Genomic DNA, 21,047 nt, shown 5'->3' with positions numbered 1-21,047 from the left:
AATTAAAATTATCAATAATTTAATCAATTAATTTAATTAATTTGATCAATACAAATTATGCCACTGATACATGTTCCAGATATTTGTACCTGTTTGGAATAATAGTACTTGATCAATGTCTGAACACTTGCCTGAAAATAAGCTATATAGCTGAATGTACATTGAAGCAACCCTGATTACTAAGCCACCTAATACATTCAGAAAGGCATAAAAAACACCTTGATGATTAAGACTGAGTCTGCAATCGCAAGTTTTTGTTTTGCAACCGTCACAAAATACCCGATCAAACAATACAACTAGTTCCATTCCAGGTTGTAAAATACCAGATTTCTTAACTTCTTAACAGAAGTGTCATATTTGTTACTTACTGGATATCTCTCCAGCATGGTATAGAAAAAGGTAGGACTCAGGCGGTGATCTCTGTAAATAAAGTAATCAGAAAAATTATTAACTCAAATATGCAGCCAGTCTCCATCTTTAAGTCTCTTTTCTTCTGTTGGCCTGCTCTGGACATGAATATTGGGGATTTGATAGGATGGGTTTAGAAGCCACATTGTCTCAAGGACTCCACCACCTACTAAATTTTAACTCTAGTAATCAACATAAAACATATTGTCTAGATTACCCCCAGGCACTCATCTTCAATTTAATGTCTTTCAATAGCAACATCCCACCCCAAATTTAATTATGGAACAGTCCAAATAAAATTTCATCTTAAGAACTCATACAATGAAGACTAACTCTGTCATCAGAAAATGTCCTTAAATTTACTGCAAACTTTTATTATGATAATTTGAAATTTAGCACTGATAACATCTAAAATTTGGAACAGGTACATTGAAATAAAAGATACACCATAAACATTTTACATTAACTTTGTCTGAAACACTGCTATGTAAATTTTATTTGATTTAATATATATATATATATATATATATATATATATATATATATATATATATATATATATATATATATATATATATACATATATATATATATACATACATACATACACACATATATATATACATATACACACATGTTGTTGATTAGTTTTTCAAGACACTTTCAAGCTCTTACAATTTCAAACTGAGGATACACTGAGCAGCCAGTATATAAACAGTCAAGGTGTGTTTATTACATTCTTAGATGCAACATTTTCTCTGCTGGAATGTTTGAAGTTAATTCATCCAGCCAAATTCCTAATTATTTTGCATTCCAAAGTCTTTCTTTTAATACTCCTTTGTTACAATATTTAATTGGTTACTGCATTTTACCTGTGGAAATGAACTCAATTATATTTTTTATGTCACCAGACATGCTGATGCCAGGTAAGCAATGGCATTTATTTAAATATCAAAGGTGTAGCAACAAAGGCACCAGGTAACAAAGTGTGATAATGACATGTCATTCATAATCAGCAACCACCAAATGCCTAACAAAGGGGTGAAAATCACACCTCATTCATAATCTCAGACCTGTTAACCTTTCCCTGGCTCCATCAGTAGTCTAAAGCAGTCTATCCATAGTTTTGGGCACCTGTCAGTAGTATAGCTATAAAGCTAACAGTTCAACAATAAAAAGAATCTTCATTCCAGAAATACATTTATTATCTTTAATGACAACGACCAAATAATAGTTTTTTTTTTATACCAAGAACCCCCCAGCTTCTCCTAATTCCAGTATTACTCCATCTTTTATAACCAATATTCTAAAATAATTTACTTTCCCTGCTGCAAGTATGCTGTCCAGAAACATTTTCTTTAAATCTCAGATTCAGCTGTTTACAACGGCAAGTTTCATTTAACAAAATGCCAACTTATCACTTCAGCAAAGATAATGTGCATTTCCTCACTGTTGGGCAGTGTGCTTTACAGAATGAGTGCAGAAACTCGTTAGAATCTTTCATTTTGGCCCATCCCTCAACTCAGACATGTGTTGTCACTCTCTTTAAGCATCCAAATGATTAAATTAAGAGCCAATTTAAATCCTGTCAATAATATCTCAAATTTTAAAATTACTGAAACAAAGAAAAGGAATGGGGGGGATGGGAGGGGAGCTTTTGTTTGCTACACATTAGGGGTGTGCCACAGCCAGTGTGCGGGCTGGAGCCCTCACCCCATCCCTTAACCCAGACCTAAATTAAAATACACTTAAGTTTCATTAGGGTTAAGAAAAAGAAACCAATGGATGGGAGAGGGAATCTATGTGGGGGAAAGTACAAGGCAATGACATCATGGGGCTATGTCACATGGCGCTATGCGAAGTGAAAAGGCCCATGAAATAGTCTGGGAAAAACACCCCACATAGAAAACTAGCAGATCATACAGAAAAATAGGGGAATAGACTAGTTTTCAACTAATAATCTTCTATACCTTTCCTATCTAACTATAAGCTCCCTTACTGTATCGTTCTTTTCCCTCCTATGGAAATTTCTTTAAACTCTTATGGATCTTTTGGTTAATAGGTTAAATAATAAAGAGGTGGCCAAACTCGAGTCGGGACAAATGCAATTAAATAAAGTAAGTGTGGACCCCTACTAGAGCACAGACGGCCTCATTCTAGATTTTAACTAATGCGAGGAACGACACATACCAACACGCATATAAAACAATAGGTTTATTTTTTTCACTCAAGCCTGTAGTACACGGTTCACTCGCCAGAATTCAAAAATATTAATTAAAATTTTAAACATCTAAATTTTATCAAAATTATCAAATGGATGTGTGATATCCAAATAAAAATATATAATAAGACAACTGGGATGAATTGAAAAAGTCGTGCTGTCCCTACACGAAAACTATATAGCACACACACAATATATCATATTTACACACAGCACACACGGGACGTAGGAGACCTCTAGCCAAGGTCAACTAAGAACTCAGGGTCAGGGGAGGGATTTTGAGTAAAGTGATAGAAACCAAGCTCAGATGAACAACCCTATAGATAACACTAGGACACAAATACCCCAATAAAAAATGTATTTTAAATTTTTTTTTCTTCAAAATTCTTTTTAAAAAAAATAAACAACATACCTGGTGGAAACAACAACACATAAAACACCTTTTCTTTTTTTGGGATAATTGGGGAGGGGCATCTGTCTGTTGCCCACCCCCCCAAGAATTCCTTGTGGGTTTTGCAGGTCACTTCTACCACTATGTGTGACAGAAAAATCCAATTCACACACACACCATTATGAACATGATGAACTCCTTTGTTAGACTGTTTTATAAATGGTCAAAAATCTGTATAAATATTTAAAAACTTCTTTTAAGTCTGCCACCGCCCAAATCCAGCCCTACTAAAAAGACGAAAATACATCTTTTCAAGCTAGTGTAGACAAAGAGTACTAACTCCTGCCCATTTTCTACCCATTGCCACCACCAGGTGTCACTAGTTTGTAAGTGAGAAATGTACACATGGCGAGGTGCATGGAAGAGTTTTAAAATACTGTCATCAGGTAAGTATTCTCAGAGAAACAATTTTCTTAAAAGTTTGCTTTCTCCATTAAATATGTTCCCCAATTACATTAATGTTAGGAGAATAGGTAATAGGAGGAAGGAATGCTGAGCATCCTACCTATACCTAAGGTATCCTACTAGGCAAGAAAGACTGGATTCCTTATGTGAATGATAACTCTTCTACTTAAAGCAACAGGACATACACTATTAGGTTTAGATAATTAGTGAAATCTCCTGTCAAACATTCACTGGTGAATCCAGCCAAGTTAAGAGGCTGTGTTGGATTAATAGCATCTGGTGGTCATCTTGCCCACAGCCAAGGGACCCACCCAATTCACGTTTTGTCTCTAAATCCCTGACGTAAAAATCAAGAAGGCTGCATGCCTGTCAACAGCTTCTATGATGTCTCAGAATGTTGCATTTGAATGTTAGGCTTGCAGTGATTGCTCCTATTTCATGAGCTGAATTCTGCATGAGGTTACTCTGATCTGAGATGTCAAGAGCACACCAAGCATATGACTCACTTAAGCTACAAAGATCTGGCATGAGATTTGATGACCTGCTTTCTCACCTTCACAGGGTAAAAGAGTCCTTTGTGCATTCCACCACTTGTCTCTGTGCACTTAAAGCAGTGCTTGAGGGAATGGACACGATCATACATGGCCACTGCTCTCGACTTGTCTACAGATCAAAAGAAGCATATGAAGACTCTCTGAATGCCCTTTATGGTCACTGGTTCTTGGCTACTATGCCTGCTTGAGTCACAAAGATCACCAAACCATCCAATCTGAACTAAAGATAGTTCAGGTTGACAGAACAGGAAAGTTTTTCAACCTGCATGCCAAAGCTAAAACAATCAGAAAACAGGTTAGTATGATAACGGCTTTGGTAAGGTCCAGACTAATGACTCAATTTTTCTGATCTGAGCCATGATAAGATCCAGGACAAATTCCAATCTGAAAAATGCTGAGGATTGATGGTCTATTCAAATCAAAATTGGCTAGCTGGTCTGATAAGTCTTTATCAAGACCAATATCTCTTCTGCCATGATGTCTGAATGCATCAGATATCATGGAACAGTAGCCTTCATAGAGCCAGAAAAAAAAACTTCAGCTAGCAGAAGTATTAAGGCACTCAAAGGGATTATGTTTCTGACTCAATACTAGTCCCCAGAAAACACACCCATTTCCCTCAACCATTTAGAGTGGAGGGCCTTTGGGCTCTTGAGATTTCCTCCACAGTCAGAGGTCTAATGTATTTCTCATGCAAGACTTTCCTGAAAAGAGATGACAATCCAGACATGGGTGTAACACTTGCTGTGGTTATTTTAAGAGATTCGGTTTGACTTGCCCCATCCAACAGTGGTTATCAGAACCATCTTGCAATCCTGACCACCTATTTTCTGTATTAAATTTGGTACCAAGACCATAAAGCTGGGGGGGGGGGGGAGGGGAGGAGGGAGGGGGGCAGGAAGGCAAATTCCCATAACCTCTCCCATTTGATTGACAGTGCAGCCACAGCCCAAGCTTAAGTGTTGGGAACACATGAGAAAAAGGTGGCCAACTTGTAGTTCCATCTTGTTACAAAAGGTCCATCATTGGAAACCCCGAATCCAACAGATGAAGGGACCATTCCATATGGATAACCTGACCTTTTATGAGAAAAATGTTGGCCAGGACACCAAGTCTCCTGGAAATGCATCTGATTAGTATGTTGATATTAAGTTGGCAGTACCTACAAAGAAACTACCGAACCAGCATGCATAGGTCAGGCAATCTGGTGACTCCATGTTTGAGGAGTAAGTCATCACTACAATTATCTGACATAATATGGACCGACTTCTTGCAGACTCTGTCCTTTTAAAACTGAAAGGAACTGATATCTTTCATGTAGAGACATATGAAGAGGTAGTCCCCCACCCCAATTTGCAGCTGACCATGTTCAAAGTCTGATAATAAGGGGACTCGTGAACCATATTTATTGGTATTTGTTCATACTATCACTTTCGGCTGTGGTTTCTCCAGAGACATTCCTGTCATAAGTCAAATGTTGTAAAGCCACTGACAAAGGAATGATTGTACCTTGTTCAAGATACATGTGTTTTATTCAGTAGACTGGAAAATGGCACTACTGAGCAAGTAAATTCAATTATAATAAGCACATATAATGGCAGCCCAGTGGGATCAAATCTGCGAGTAACTGAGGAATTTCAAGAAATTTCACAAATGTACATGTCTGATAACCCTTGGATGGATGAAGACTGGATGTTTTCCCAAGTAATGAGAAAAAAACCTAGAATGATTTAAAAGGGACAGAGATCGCTTTTGTGTCTCAGAAGAACAGTACAAACCAACAGGGTGATGATGCAATCCATAATTTGGTAAAGACCTCAGAGTTGATATTTAGACTGAACAGAAGGACTAAAAACTGGTAAACTTGTTGCAACCTTTTGCAGGGCTGGGTAAATAGGGACATAAAAGTAGGCATCTGTGAGACAAAGACTGATTGCATATTTGTCCCTTCAGATGGAGGAACATATAGATCTTGCTGTCTCATTCTTGAACCTTGGCAGAATAATGAATTAGTTGAGATGACACAAGTCTATGACTGACCTCAAATTGCATTGGTCTTTCTGGAATTGAACAGCCATGAATAGAACCCAAATATTGTGGCTTTCAGGCAATCTCCACAGCCCATTTATCAATGAGTGCTTTATTCCCAGCTGAAGAATTTTGTCCCCCTGAAGTGATGGCACATCTGTTAGAAGGGATGAAGATGAAAGGAAGGGGTGGGATAAACAAAGTCTGAAGCTGCTCCTAAATTACTTGGATTGCCCAAATGCTTTTTGGCAATAGGATGATCCAATGTAATCAGAATCACAAGAAACTGGCCCCCCCCCCCCGACTTCTGTGAATGGTCGTGGGTGTCAAGTAAGTGGCAGGAGACAGGAGGCTTGATGGTGGAGAAACTTGGTTCCTCACCTCCTCTGTAAGGGTGCATCTTGGACTGGTTCTGCTGTCATCTGCAGGCATAAGGTTGAGTCTTGAACAGCACTTGGAACATAAAACATCCCTTTGCATGGCTTGCCTATCTTCTATTAAATGTAGCAGGTACGGCTGGTTTCTAAAACAAGGATACTAGTGGCGCAACAAGCTGGAGGGGTAGCTCCTAAGCTGCCTACCCCTGAAATTCTTCAAACCTGCCCCTCAAACAGCATTGGCGAGCCAAATGTAGTCATCCTTAAAACCTATGCGTGATTCTTTTTTTTATTAAAATTTCATGGAGAAAAATTACACATTATGACATATCAAGTTAAGATTGCAGGAGGCAATCAAAATGTTCACCAATGAATGGTGAGCTACTCTGTTAATGACCCGCTGACTACCAAGTATTTTGGTTGGCCAAGTTTACCCCTAGTCAGAAAATTGCCAAGGAGACCAAATCTAACATCAAAGACATGGCAACAATGTTCCGAATCCACTTTGCTGTGGTGAGAAAGTTTCTTTTCATCCAATACTGGGAGTTTAGTATGATTGGTATTGTACCAGACTGTTAAAGAACTGTTTCCATTTGGGATAAACCATTCCTTGTAGCAACGATGATGGAATGCCATTGTCTATATAATTATGGCCAAAACCCTGCAGGCAAACAGTGAATGAAGGACCAGTTGACACTGCCAGACAATTTTGTTGTACCAGCATGGACTGATGGTTCACTGGGAATATGGCCAGCACAGATACAGACTGTAAAATGTGCATGGCGGGATCGACAGATATATTACTAAAATCTCCATCATAATGTACTTGGGTAGACTTTACTCCAGGTGAGACGGACAGATCTATCACAAAGCTCTCCATAATTAGAACTGTATGTAGCCATAGGCATGTTAGGAAGGACAAATCTATCATTAAGATCCCTATAATTAGTGACATGACGCTGTACACCTGGCAAGACTGATGGATCTATCACTATTACCAAGATTCCCATAATTATAGTGATATGAAGCTGTACACCTGTCAAGACAGATGGATCTATCACTATTACCAAGATTTCCATAATTATAGTGATCTGAAGCTGTACACCTTGCAAGAAAGACGGATCTATCACTATTACCAAGATTTCCATAATTATAGTGATATGAAGTTGTACACCTTGCAAGACAGACAGATCTATCACTATTACCAAGATTTCCATAATTATAGTGATATGAAGCCGTACACCTTGCAAGACAGATGGATCTATCACTATTACCAAGATTTCCATAATTATAGTGATATGAAGCTGTACACTTTGCAAGACAGATGGATCTATCACTATTACCAAGATTCCCATAAATCTAGTTGTATGTACCGAAATGTATGTAAGGCAAATGGTGAAGCTGTAGGATAGACGATATGAACGGATCTTTCCATAAGATCCCCTGACTGAGATGGCTAGTTAAACCAGTTGGACAAACATGGCTGACTATACAATATCTGTTGGACCATATAGTGCACACATTGTTAGATAATAGCGAAGTACATTTTGGACATGCAAGGTATCACTTGTGCATGTCTTCTCAAGCCTTGAACTTGTTGCATTCAATACACTTTGTCGACAAGTTTTATTTAAACAACAATATAAATAAATTTTACAAAAAGAGTATAAATTAATGATGCAGCATGTTAAAAAGTCGCTAAAACAAAATGTTACTAACTGGGTGAGCAACTAATATGCAGTGTGTGAAAAGCAACATGAATCAATGATAGCATATTGCATAATATGGTCAAAGAAAGTGTAAAACCTTCTCAAAATTCAAAAAATATTTATATTCTGTTTGGGAATGAATCCCAAATATCAAATGCTGTTTGAATTTAGCAGAATTTAACACAAATTTGGCTTTGGATTTAAACAAGGTGTCTTATATGATATTGTTCTATGAAAGTGAAGCTTAAAACCAGCAACACTTGCAGGTGGGCAAGGGTAGGTCATGGACAAGAATTATTGCCCTTTGTCTATGCAAGATGTACAGAAAAGATGAATTTTAGTAGGGCTGCATTTTGGAGGTAGCATGCTTATATCCCCAATGTTAATGTGATCGGGGGACAAATCTGAAAAAGAAAAGAAATGTCTCTTTAGACACAAAGCTACAAATAATTAGGAATAAAGCAGGGATATGTCTGATTTGTCTGAGCTGCCACTTTCATTGATTCAAACTATTTGGTGTAATCATGAAAATATCAAGAGTGTAAATGTTTCTGCAGAGTTAATTCCCTGGATGCATACATACCAGCCCCAGGAAAAGAAAAAGTGTAATCCAAGTGGACAAAAAGAGTAATCCGAGCAGAAAAAGAGTAATCCACATAAACCTTGATACAAGTTCAATGAGCATATGTACAAAATGATTTATTTATCCCTCTGGACTTTTAACATCAATTACTGCTTCAAGTTTTCATTATGTTTTGCACACTAGTAGAGCACTAAGTGCTGGGTTACAGAGCCTGGATCCAAATTCAGTTTTATTTTTCTTAACAATACTGAACACTCTCTCACAGTCAGCATTAGAATGGTAAAGAACCGATATTCCTTTCATAACCTGAAAAAGGAGAGGAAATTTATATCTTACAGTTATTGGGTCTTTTAGCTGGGAAATAAGATGAAAAAAAATCAACTCTGTCCGCATGAAATACATTGTCAGGTAGAGTGCTATCTTGATACTTCAAGCGTTCTCCTAATTTATCATCAGCCTTTCCTGCAACATGGTGCATTATATGACAGAGACTACCTGATATGTACAATGAATAAGACATTTTTCAAAATATAGCATGCAATTCCTTTATGAATTCCAGTCATCACTTAAGCAGTATCAGCTGATAACCTCATACAGTTTTGCCAACTTATGTTTATTAAAAGCATTATCAAGCAAATAAAAAAAAGTTTTCTCCAGTGGAATCTGCCGTCAATTCTGATAATGAAGGAAGAGTACTCTGGCTTTGCCCTTTTCATTTTCAAAGTCTCTTACACAGACTGGGTACAGCGTTTTGTTAATCACTATTCCTGTCTGCTGCAATACTAAACGGCTCAATTTTCATGGCTTCTGCAATTTTAAGTGAAGTATCTTTGGCTAATCACCTAACAATATTAAATGATTTTGTTCTTGCACATGCATATTTTCTACCATTTTGGAATCGGGAAACATCCGTTTGAACAAAGGACCAATGTAATCGTTTACCGCTAGGGGTAGTCCATGTTCTATTAAGAACTTGGTAGAAAACGCCATGGAATTTATAAAATTTGTGTCCAAAATGAAGTACTGCTATAAAAAAACAAAGAAGTTAACTTAGTATTGGAGTTTAGTAAAAACAAGCTAATTCAAGGTTTCTTTGTTTTACCACCATGATCAATAGTAGCCTGCCACAGGCATGAAGCTTCCCTAAAATGGAACGCTGTAATGTGTTATTCATGTTTTCATCTCTGAATCGTTTTCTTTGTCTTTTCCTAATCCATCTGTGAAATTACTTTTAAAATATTTTTGCTCTAACACACACATCAAATAGAATAAATCTGACTTGACATTTAGCACCAAATACCTACAGACTGGTTCTGTACCAGATATGAATTAGAACAAAGAATCTGTGAGCAAAGATTAAAAGTTAGAAAACCAGTCTGTTCTCTCCTAACTAAACCATACATCTGCTATAAATAGAAACAGAGGTCAAAAGTAGAAACCAGCATGTTTCTTGAAAATAGGACAAGCGTACACTTATGTCGTAGTTACACAGATGCAGTCTTTTCTAGAAAATGGTCTGTGGGATTAATGGGATGTTAATTTAAAAAAAATTGGAGGGGGATATATTGAAAACGTGTAATCCAAATACAGTTACGCGTAAGGCGTAATTTAGTGAGAAAAAAACGTAATGGTTGGCATGTATGTGGATGGCATTAATTCTGATCATGACACTCACAAGTGTGATACCAACAATTGAGGATATTGTCTGTGAAATTAGTGATTGCGGGGAAGCAACCATGTTTCTGCTACTGGAAGTGATGAAGATGAGGATGTTTCAGTACCAGCCATTGAACCTAGACCCAGTGAGGTTCTGGTTAGCCTAGCGGACATTAGACTTAACCTACAAGCTCAATGAGACACACCTGAGCATTTACATGTCACTGAAAAACACATTAACAAAAGATCTCTATTATTAAAAATGTATTAGTCTTTAAGTTGTTGAACAAAGACATTTTCACATAAAAGTTACTTTATGATTCATTTACATGTATGCCAACATTTTCATCAGTTGGTAAATATTGCTTGTTTATTATTTTTTACATATGATAACATGTGAATGCTATATGTGTATTGTTGCGTGAGTTCAGTATCAGGTAATATTGAACAATTCTGACAATGTAAAGTTAACGGGGAAAAAAAAATGAGCATATAATAAGAAAGGTTATAAACAATCTTTGCTGTATATAGTTTTTGTAACTGTGCCATTACCAATTTTTGTGTCAATATATTGAATTTTGCCATGCACTGCTTTTATTAAATGTCCCCAGCTTGGAATTAGGTCAAAATATTTTTGTTCTCTTAACTATTTGTAATTACACTGATCTGGTAGCAAAATAAAGTTGATATGTAGTTTCCTGATTTTAAGATCATTTTTCAATTATTTCTTCATTTTCTACATTATTTAGGTCTAGTAGTTCCCCCATTCAAATTTTTTCAATAGTTCAAGCCATTTCCTTCCCTGACAGTGGGTCTGATTAGCTTTAACCGTTTTGTACATGCACCATTACCAATTTTTATGTCACACACACATATATATATACACACTCATGTTCGCACAAGTGTGCACGCACACAAGCACAGTTTCCATAGCATGCCCTTATAACTCCTGAACCTAATTATAATAGAGAGGCAGATTTTGATCCCATTTTTTTCCTATTAAAAATACCAAAAATATAGGCCTATATTTGTTAAATTGAAAAGAAAATTATTTTGCAAGTAACATAATTAAAATATCTTAATATTTATCAGTGGTTTATCATAATCTTTAGCAGATATCATAATGGAACAAAGCGAAGGGTGTACATGGTACATGAAAAGATTAGTTTCACATACAAGGTTTATGATGGTTTAGCAATTTCCCAACTCTGAACTGAATTTAAATTTCCCAGAGTGGCACTTGAAGTTTGCTAAGGATGTGCAGATACTGCTCTCTTACTTTTTGGACAAAGCCCAAGTACAAAATAAAAAAATGAAAAACTCGTGCACTCACACACACACATATACATTGGCTTTCTTCAATGATTATATGTTATCTGCATCTGTATTTGTACTTAAGCTTTGTCCAAAAATCAAGTTAACGGTGTACCTGACCAGTGACATTTACGTTGTAAACATAATACACGGCTCATATTTCTATCTGAATATGGATTAAATATTAATATCATTATCAATGGAAGTAAACATGTTTACTTTTATCTGAATGCAGAATATTAGTTTTTCACTTGGAAATTGCAAAAATTGTTGACAATTTTTAGTGTTTTTGAGAGTCTGACCTACATTCAGGCTCTATTATTGTGTCTTAGCATTTTATATAATGTTGTTTACATGAGCAATTATTCATTCTTGCCTTAATATCTGAAGTAGAATCAGTCTTATTCTTATATTAATTTTTCATGTGGGTGGATTTATTAAAATTATTATTCATTGGAATTACAAAGTGCTCAATAATATTCTTTGACAAAAACATTAATTTGTAATTATAGTGAATTCAGACCAGGATATTTTGGATTTTATTTTTGTGATACATCAAAAGACTGTTAAAATATCACACCATTCCAGGCCAATGACATATTAACAAATTCGAGGCTACAGGCACATCGACACATTCAATATCTGAATTTATTTGTAATACCACTAGCATTCAATTGGAACATCATACATTTTGGACTTGTGATTAACCTTTCGAAACATCTGGGATTTAATTCACATTGCTGTAGTTCTTTTTGAATTTTCACTTTGTATTCTAGGAAAACAAATTTGATGAATTTTTTACAAAAAAGTTTGGTTGTTGCTCTTTTCTATTATTTCTTAGTTTAAGACCAAAAAGTCATAATACTTTCTCACTGGAGTATAATTAATGCACCGATACACATAATCTATCTCACCTGGTGTACAAGACATTCTTCAGACCTTCCCGTACAATACCAATCACCTGCTTTTGGTAATACCCTTGATCCTGTTGAAAAGACAAGACTTCCATGAACATTATACCCCTATTGATACAACACTAAAGACTCCAAAAAATGTAGGTTGCAGTGATGTACTTTCAAAACTGAATATCAAATATCAAACTGAATGTGCTTATAAACCTTGAAACTGTATATACAACTGACCTAATTGCAAAACCTAAATGTAAGCAACCAAGCATGAAAAGTATGTCTCTGATCCACTATTCAATATGGTTGTATCCATATAGCAGCATGACTATACGTTGAAAAGTTTCAGAGTAATGGAGTTAAAATGAAGAGAAAAATGGGAACAAAAACTTTTAAGCTTTACGATAACAAAAGTAATGTAGTAGAAGTTAAAATGTACCCTGGGCAAAACACCTCAGTTAATCACATGCAAAGTATGCTGATAGAGACTGCATAGATTGTAACAACCTGGATTGTGTATGTTCATAAACCTATCTGCATTTAAAACAGAGGCATCAATGGAACTCTTATTAGCTCCTTACAGGAGACAAAGAAACAAGGTATCAGTATATTTATCCTGGGCAACCTAAAGTATGAGCATTTTTCAAGTTTTGGTAACCATTTTGAAAGATCCTAAATTATTTCCACTGACTTTATATATGCTGCAGGCACTGTCTACTGGATACCTGCATCATTTACAAGTTACTAACTACAGCACCAGCTACTGGTACTGGCAACAAGCTGCTTGCTATTAGAAGCCTCAGCTGTATGGAGTGTAATAAGATTTCATGTGAAACAAGAGTCCCCTGAAAGGACTGATGATGCTCTGCTGTTGAAAAGAATTTCCAGATAGGACCGTTTCTTCTTTTGAAACCACTTATACTTATAATATGCTTGAGCAATAAGATTTTCAAATTAGTTACCATGTCAACTAAATTGGATGAAAGATCTGTACTAGGGGTGAAACAATACACCTCTGCCACATATAGATTTGATTCATGATACACAGCCTGTGATATGATACACATCGATACACATATGAATTTGATGGTCTTTCCATGTTTGGAAAGTAGGTGGTGCCTTTTTATGTATGTTGACATATTGGTTTTATTTCCAGTAATGCAGATTACAGACAGACACATAGTTATCTTAAATTTATATGCAATTCTCACAAATTACAAGATGATAAAAATACTTTCAAACAGACTACCTGTTCGTTGTCAGAGAGTTTTTTTATATAATGCTTTAGGACTTTTAATGATGGCTCCACTTAATTCACTTTAGCCATCAGACCTGTGTTTTACATACTATGAATGCTGGGAAAATATCTTGTTACCAATTTCATGTCTCACTTAAACACCAAACCAAACCATTTAACTTGCAAGAAACTGTAACACAATATAAATACTACCAAAACCATAAAATTTTGTTTACATTCATGAAGAAAGCCAAAGAATGGCTGATATCAATACAGCAAACTTCTTCATAGAAATCTAACAACCTACACGTAACATGCTGTATATCCCCTAATTAACAACCCCATGGTGTTACATTTTCCAAAGGGGGGGGTATTAGAGCACAATAATTAAGATAAAGTTCTTTTCGTGTACTCTAATATTGACCACGTGCACATCTAGGGGGTATTTCTGCCACAGAACTCATTGTAAATATTATCACAGTTAAAATAATCGATCTACACATTTTCTCTCTTAACAACTGGTAATTCACTGAACTTGCCACCAAGCTATTGCATCATATTTAACACTACATGTGTGCCTGTGACTTTAGTAATTCATACATTGATATATACCATGTAACATTTTCCCCACTCAGCAGCTGGTTGAAGTAGGACTGGTAAGTCTTTGAACTTGCCACCCAGCTATTGCATCATGCTTAACACTACACATGTGCCTGTGACTTCAGTAATTTATACATTAATACATACATTTTAAGAGTGATTACAGAATCTTGACAATTCTTGATTATGTTTTAAATTTTCTGTTCTTAAAAAAGGGGAGAAGGGTATTAGTTAGGAAATATATGGTATATGTATACACTATAATACTGCCTGGCTACAGACCTTCACCTTAGATTCCTTTTTCTTCTGTTCCTTGGCAGCAGACTGGGCCCGTGTTCTAATGGGAGATGGATCAAGATTGGATTCAAGATTTAGTAAGAGTCGTATCTGCAAGAAACCAATTTTTTTATTACAACATATTTCTTGAAAAATACCTGATTATAATACCTTAAGAATATGACGACAACTTTGCAAGCCCAGTCCCATCAAGCTAAAATTTTAACTATAAAAACCATAAGTTGTCAGCCCTCATATTACAGTCAGACACGGTCATCTCCCCCCTTACATATAGTGACTGGCACCAAATCCCATCTAAACTACATTTACTTCCAGAGAATGCATGCTCTGTCAGTACGATGTACCTATGGGGTCATTGGGAAGATGCATCTGTATTACAATTGGGCCAGTATCATTGAAGAAACAGATTTTGCTCCAAAAATGGGTTTCTGCTTCAAGTATGTTAGTAAAATAGGCAAGTGGTGGAGGGAGTTGTATCGATTTACCCTTGAGAAATGTCTCCAGTATGGAAACTCATGGAAATCCATACACATCAAACTCCTCAACTCCATTCATATTTTCAGCCTCAAATAGTCCGTTAGTAAACTCACCCATAAACATGGTCACATTTAGGCCTGGATTCTACATAGGCCTGATTATAATATTCTAAAGTCTTCACTGGTGTTCCATGCACATATTACTTGTATGTCATGGGGGCACTCACCAGTTATTGCGTACTTTTGAGACAGTGATGTATGTAAGGTGAAGTTGTTTGCATTTAAAACATGCACAGTGGAGAAAATGTTGGCATACCTCTATGCTACATTAATGTAATGTGGATGATATTTCTTTGGATATTGTACTTTTGGAAATTGTACATGGTCTAAGCACACTGCTAACTAAAATGACTGCTCCCTTGTGCTAAAAAATCAGCCTGAATTAGTCTAAAGTACACTATCCATAGCAGCTATTAAAATAGGGAAAATGAATTTTGCCAGAATAGACGATACTAGCTTCTGAAAGTGCAATGAATAAATTATCAAATATATAAAATGTGAAAATAGTTATCGGCTCTTTTTTTATACAATTTACCTCTGAAGTTCAGGAAGTGAAAATGACCAAGTGGAGCCAGCACTTTTTTGAAAGGTGCACATCTGGAGTAAGGCCAAGCTGTACTTTGAATTATACCCAAGATATACAAGATCTTTTTTAAATAGCCGGTATAACCAGTGAGGAAAGCCAGGGAAATTCATTTCCTTTACAATTCTAACCCTATGCATAATACAAAACTGTAGAGCGTCACCCATACGTCATCTCACCATATCAGTCCCTACCATCCATCTCTGTATGCTACTATGAGAAACCTCCGTATGATAAATAGAATCCAACTAATGCACGATACCCAAGCAAACTTAACATCTTCATTTTGTTTTGTAATTTCATGGTATCTGTTTTTGTAATCTTGTCATTGTATATGTTTTTAATGTGTTATTTTATATTGTAAAATACTTAGAGTTTCAAAAGATTAGGCACTGTACTATATCCACATTAATAATAATAATAATAATTTTAATAATAATAATAATAAAAATATTATTATTATTATTATGTGAGGCAGCTTCTAACTTGCAGATATAACTTGGCTTGAATAGTGATTCCATACAACTTGACACAGCTATTGGGAAGAGTTTTCCTGATAAATCCAGCAGATATCAAAGTGCCATTTCAATAAAAAGCTGCTGCATGACTTGGCAAAGCAGCCGGTTGCTTTACTGCTGAATGACTTGGCAATGCAGCCTGTTGCTTTACTGCTGAATGACTTGGCAATGCAGCCGGTTGCTTTACTGCTGAATGACTTGGCAAGGCAGCCTGTTGCTTTACTGCTGCTACAGGTCAAACCAGGTTAACTGAGAGCTTTTGAAATGAAATATCAAACAGGTAAAATCTAGAGAAATTTAACTCAGACCTCCATCCCAAAGACTGTATATTCTCAGTTGGGGAACAGTTGAATATAATGCTGGTGGTGACTGTCCTAACCTAATGAGCAAATTTCATTTGATCTTGGGATAATTCTATGTATCCATCTTATCCAGGAAAATAAAGCCTGATCTGAGATATTGACCTTTTCCTCTTTCGAAGATAATAATAGATCAGATCTCTCTTTTTGCCGAGTTCATTTTAGGTACCACTTCAAAGTCCTTAACTGGTCTAATAGATGGCCCTGAGTGAAGTATCCAACATGAAAAGAGGTCCTGACATAAAAGACTGCCTGCCTATCAGCAGCAGCCTGCCAAACCATCCCGATGGAACTGTAGGCAAGGCATTAATTTCACTTGCCTGCCAAAGCTAGAATAAGCAAGAAGCTGGTCCTATACAAGCTGAACCAATGCTGGTCTATCAATAAATACAAATGATGTCCTATTCAACCATATTGGAACCCATGGTAGATTCTATTTCATGCACAGGGCTGTGACAGATTGAAGTCCACCAGAAGGTCAGAGAGGTCTGTGTCCTATATCCTCCCATCCATGGTGAAACAATGTATCCAATATTGTGGAATGATACCCGTCTATAATTATGTGTGGTAACTTCTTCCTCTCATATGTTGTCAAGGTAGTGGGACCTTCTCACCCAAGCAATTCTCACAAGCTGATTGGTTTGCTAGTGTGGGCTTGTTTGATATGATCCAGACATGCAAGTTCAAAATATCTGATTTTGGATGAAATGGCCGCTGTTGAGGTTGTTTGCATGGATGTGAAAAGGTCACCATTTTCCTTGGAATTTCGACGGCCAGATTTAGCAAACCTTATTTAGTAAGTCTTTCAACCATGATTTTTCGCAAGCAATCAGAACAAGATAGAACTTTTTGCAAGATTTCTGGATCAGATGTGTTGGAAGATAAGCACAGACTGTCAAAAACATTCCACTTTATGGATAGAGTGTCAACATTTCTGGTGTTCTCACCTGGGACTGAAAAGACAAAGGTTGGAAGTTTTGTGGTGCGACTTGTCAAAGTAAATCCACCAGTATGAATTTGAATTAATACCAGGGGATAAAGCAACCATTTGGTATGTATTAGTTGATTCCACCTTTACAATGAGTCAGTGTGCACTGAATGTGATGGACTTTAATGTGGATTTGTTGCTGACAATATCATCTTAAAAAATCCCAAACCAGGAGGCACAGGTTTGGGATTTTGTGGTTCCAACTTGCAATCTGAGGTGATAATTCACCACAGTGGAGTTGTTAAATGGAATGAATAAACATTCTCCATAAAGTGTCTCCTCCACAAATGAAATGCTTTCACTGTGACTTCATCTTGAGATTAGTCACTCCTGATAGATCATGGAGTGAGATGCAATTTTTTCAAGAACTGAAGCTACAGCCTAAAAGATTCTTAAAGCACATTCTTTGGGAGAAAGATTCTCATAAAATGTATTTTGAACTCCAACCCAAGTAGTGATATCAGATTTGTCCTTGTTGATAGGTTTGAAACAATGAATTCATATCTTGAACTATAACTCCTCTGGTGTTTTTGTATTATCTTATACTGGTATGTATCACGGACATGAAGACATGATTCTGAAGAGAGATACCTCTCTATCCATAATTCTTGTGACTGACTTTGAGATCAAAAGAAAGTGCCCTGAATTTGTATACTGTGCCTCGCAAGATTTTCATGGAGGACTTGTAACTTGGAACATTTAAGTAAGCATCTTGTAGAAAACTGACAGGGAAGTTTCCTGCTGAACAGCAGTGTTTTCATCCTGAACCATGTGCCTGAATGAAAATCTTGGGACATCTGAGGTCTGTAATTGATTGAAGAGTGCCACTAGCCTTTTGGATTAATTCAGAATTCTCTGGTGAAATCTCAGTGGAGCTTGTCAATACAGTAACTTGAAGGCAGTCACTAAGTTAGTCATCCATAGTCCTAGTATAGTATCAGGCATCCGTAAGGAAACAATTCCAAAGCTAGAACCATTAAATAAAGTTTTGATGGGCTGTCTTAGGGCTATTAGATGTTGATCTTTGATTGCATAAGAATGAAACCAAACTGTAGAGGCACCATGTCTGCCTAACTCTGTAATTGGTACGGATTGTTTCACGACTTTCAGTCTAATTAAATCCACCACATAAAGTGGGTACTGTGGCAGTAAACTGGTCATAAATAAATCCTGACTAGTGTCATCTCAAGGAGCACCAGTTGGGACAGAATACAAGGTATCTGATCAATGTCAGCAATCCCATGACAAAACATCACAGGCAAGGTTGACTTTGGTGTTCACTTCATCCAACCTAAATATGATGGCAAAGTGGACCCTGATGGAACAGGGTCAATTATCAGTGCCAGGTTCATGAAAACAGGATGGATTTTAGAATAATGGATGCACAAAACCAGTCCCCTCCGCATTAGGCAAGACAACAAGCTAGATTTGCCTGCTGTCAATTAGACTATATATATATATATATATATATATATATATATATATAAGACTAGTATTTCTGCAGTACAAGTCTTATTATTACTGACATCTTTTCGAATTAAGATCGCAAATATGGAGTGTGTTCAGCTGTAGCTGACAAGGTTCATCCAATTTTCTTACTTGCTGTTGAGCCCTCTACCTTAAAAGTCTCCTCCATGAGAAATTTGCTGGCTGAGGAGATATCAGCAAATATGCATACGATATCTTCATCTTTATTATTTCCCTTTCATTCTTGATTATCTGAGTAGGTTTGCAGCCCAATGATTTTCCATACATCATGAACCTATTTGTGACACACTGCCTGAGTGGCATATCACACATGCTCCAATTATCACCCATCAGTTTCAGGCATGACCATGGTATAGACAACTGTAAGTACTGGAAGCAAAACAATAACTATAGAGCCAGTTAAGTTTTGCTGCAAGTAGTGAAAGAAAAACAACAGCTATAGAGCCAGTCAAGTTTTCCTTGATAAATACATAGATGTAGTTACTACCAAACTATTACACAATTACATTTTTTATTGAAAATTACCTGTAAACATAGAAGAGTAGTCACAGTAGCTTATACAGGTGACACTTTATACACTAACAAAGTGGACATTATTGGGCTTTTACACTGTCTATAAAATATTTACCTGTTATGATAAAGTTCATAAAACTTAGTCTCTGACTGAAAAGAACAAAAAATAATTTGAAATATTGATGAAGATAACTTCCCATACTTGAGAAACTCTGCAGTACAACTACTCTTAATTTGGTCTTTGCAAGGTTTCTAAAAAGCAGGTTACCAAGCACAAAAAGCATTCACTGAAGGATTGACAAAATATGGCGACAATTCCTAAAAGGGAGATCAGCCTGTCTGACTCTCACCTAATTGGGCAGACGACTTTTAGCCTTTAAAGCTAAATTATCAGCTTGGGAGGACTAGATTTAAGTAGCAATTGATGTATTCCTATGGTATTATAATTGGGAATATCAGAAGAAAAAAATTACTGTACATAATTTAAAAACAAGGATTCCAAAGAACAGTTCACATCTCCTGCCTCCTGCCAACTGCACTGTACAAAAACTTGGAATAAAAGTTGGTCATCTTTACAACAATATTCCATGTAATCATCACTGCCACTTTCAGTTTAAATTTATGGTCATCAAATTTTCTTTTGTTTAGTAAACAATTTCATATTTGTGGATACTTATTTTCATTGATTTTTCCTTTTTTTTTAAATACTGAGCATCAATGTATACATATCTCTAAAAGATTATACCGTCACTTATCTCCATGCATTTCCAGGTGAACAGGCTTAATCAAATATGCATTAATTGGATTCATTCCCAATATCAATATGCCTACATTCTTATATTTAAACTGAAATTAGTTTAATACCATTGCTGTAATTAGCCAGTGAAGACAGAAGGATGTTGGGCTCTAAACAAGATGCTGTGTCATTTTAAAGGAAAACAGCATCATACCTAAGAATGAGCATTATGCATGGAATCCCTGGATTTTATCTGCCGACAAATTGTCCATGCTGTGATTCAGATCATGCTTTCATGAGTGGTATTTGTCCTAGTCAATAATGAACAAGAGAGCAGTGGCAATATTCTATCAAATATTGATTAAACCAATCTTAAAAAAGTCTACCTTGGAGCCAATTAATGAAACGTGAATTATATCTACACATGAAAAAGTATCCCATTAGATAGATGTGATTAAAATGAACTCTGAGAAAGTGGAACTCACCTGTCAATTGTTTATTCAGCACTTAGTTATATACAAGGAAGTAAACAGCAATAAGAATGTGCTCTTGTGTTTCACTTTCTCAGTGGAATAATGAAC

At 36.2% G+C, this 21,047-nt stretch overlaps 1 protein-coding gene across 2 annotated transcripts in view; it reads right to left on the bottom strand.

The window, feature by feature from the left end:
* The window catches only part of LOC149777608 (myb-binding protein 1A-like protein), a 133,972-nt gene that overhangs the window by 19,178 nt on the left and 93,747 nt on the right, over positions 1–21,047 (bottom strand). Inside the window, exons 28-30 of one of the 2 annotated variants that reach the window (XM_089942260.1) lie at positions 14,737–14,835; positions 12,621–12,691; positions 369–420 (exon numbers count right to left, since the gene is read on the bottom strand). In XM_089942260.1, the coding sequence (XP_089798386.1) occupies positions 369–420; positions 12,621–12,691; positions 14,737–14,835 (222 nt within the window). Of the gene's footprint in view, positions 1–368; positions 421–12,620; positions 12,692–14,730; positions 14,836–21,047 lie in introns of both variants that reach the window. The other variant, XM_089942259.1, reaches the window with a different exon arrangement.

The sequence above is a fragment of the Sinohyriopsis cumingii genome, chromosome 18 (genome assembly GCF_028554795.1).
Source record: "Sinohyriopsis cumingii isolate HCF-2022 chromosome 18, ASM2855479v2, whole genome shotgun sequence".
In the NCBI taxonomy this organism is placed as follows: domain Eukaryota; kingdom Metazoa; phylum Mollusca; class Bivalvia; order Unionida; family Unionidae; genus Sinohyriopsis; species Sinohyriopsis cumingii.
The sequence above is the reverse complement of the archived record's forward strand: the minus strand, read 5'-3'. Positions and strand labels throughout refer to the sequence as shown.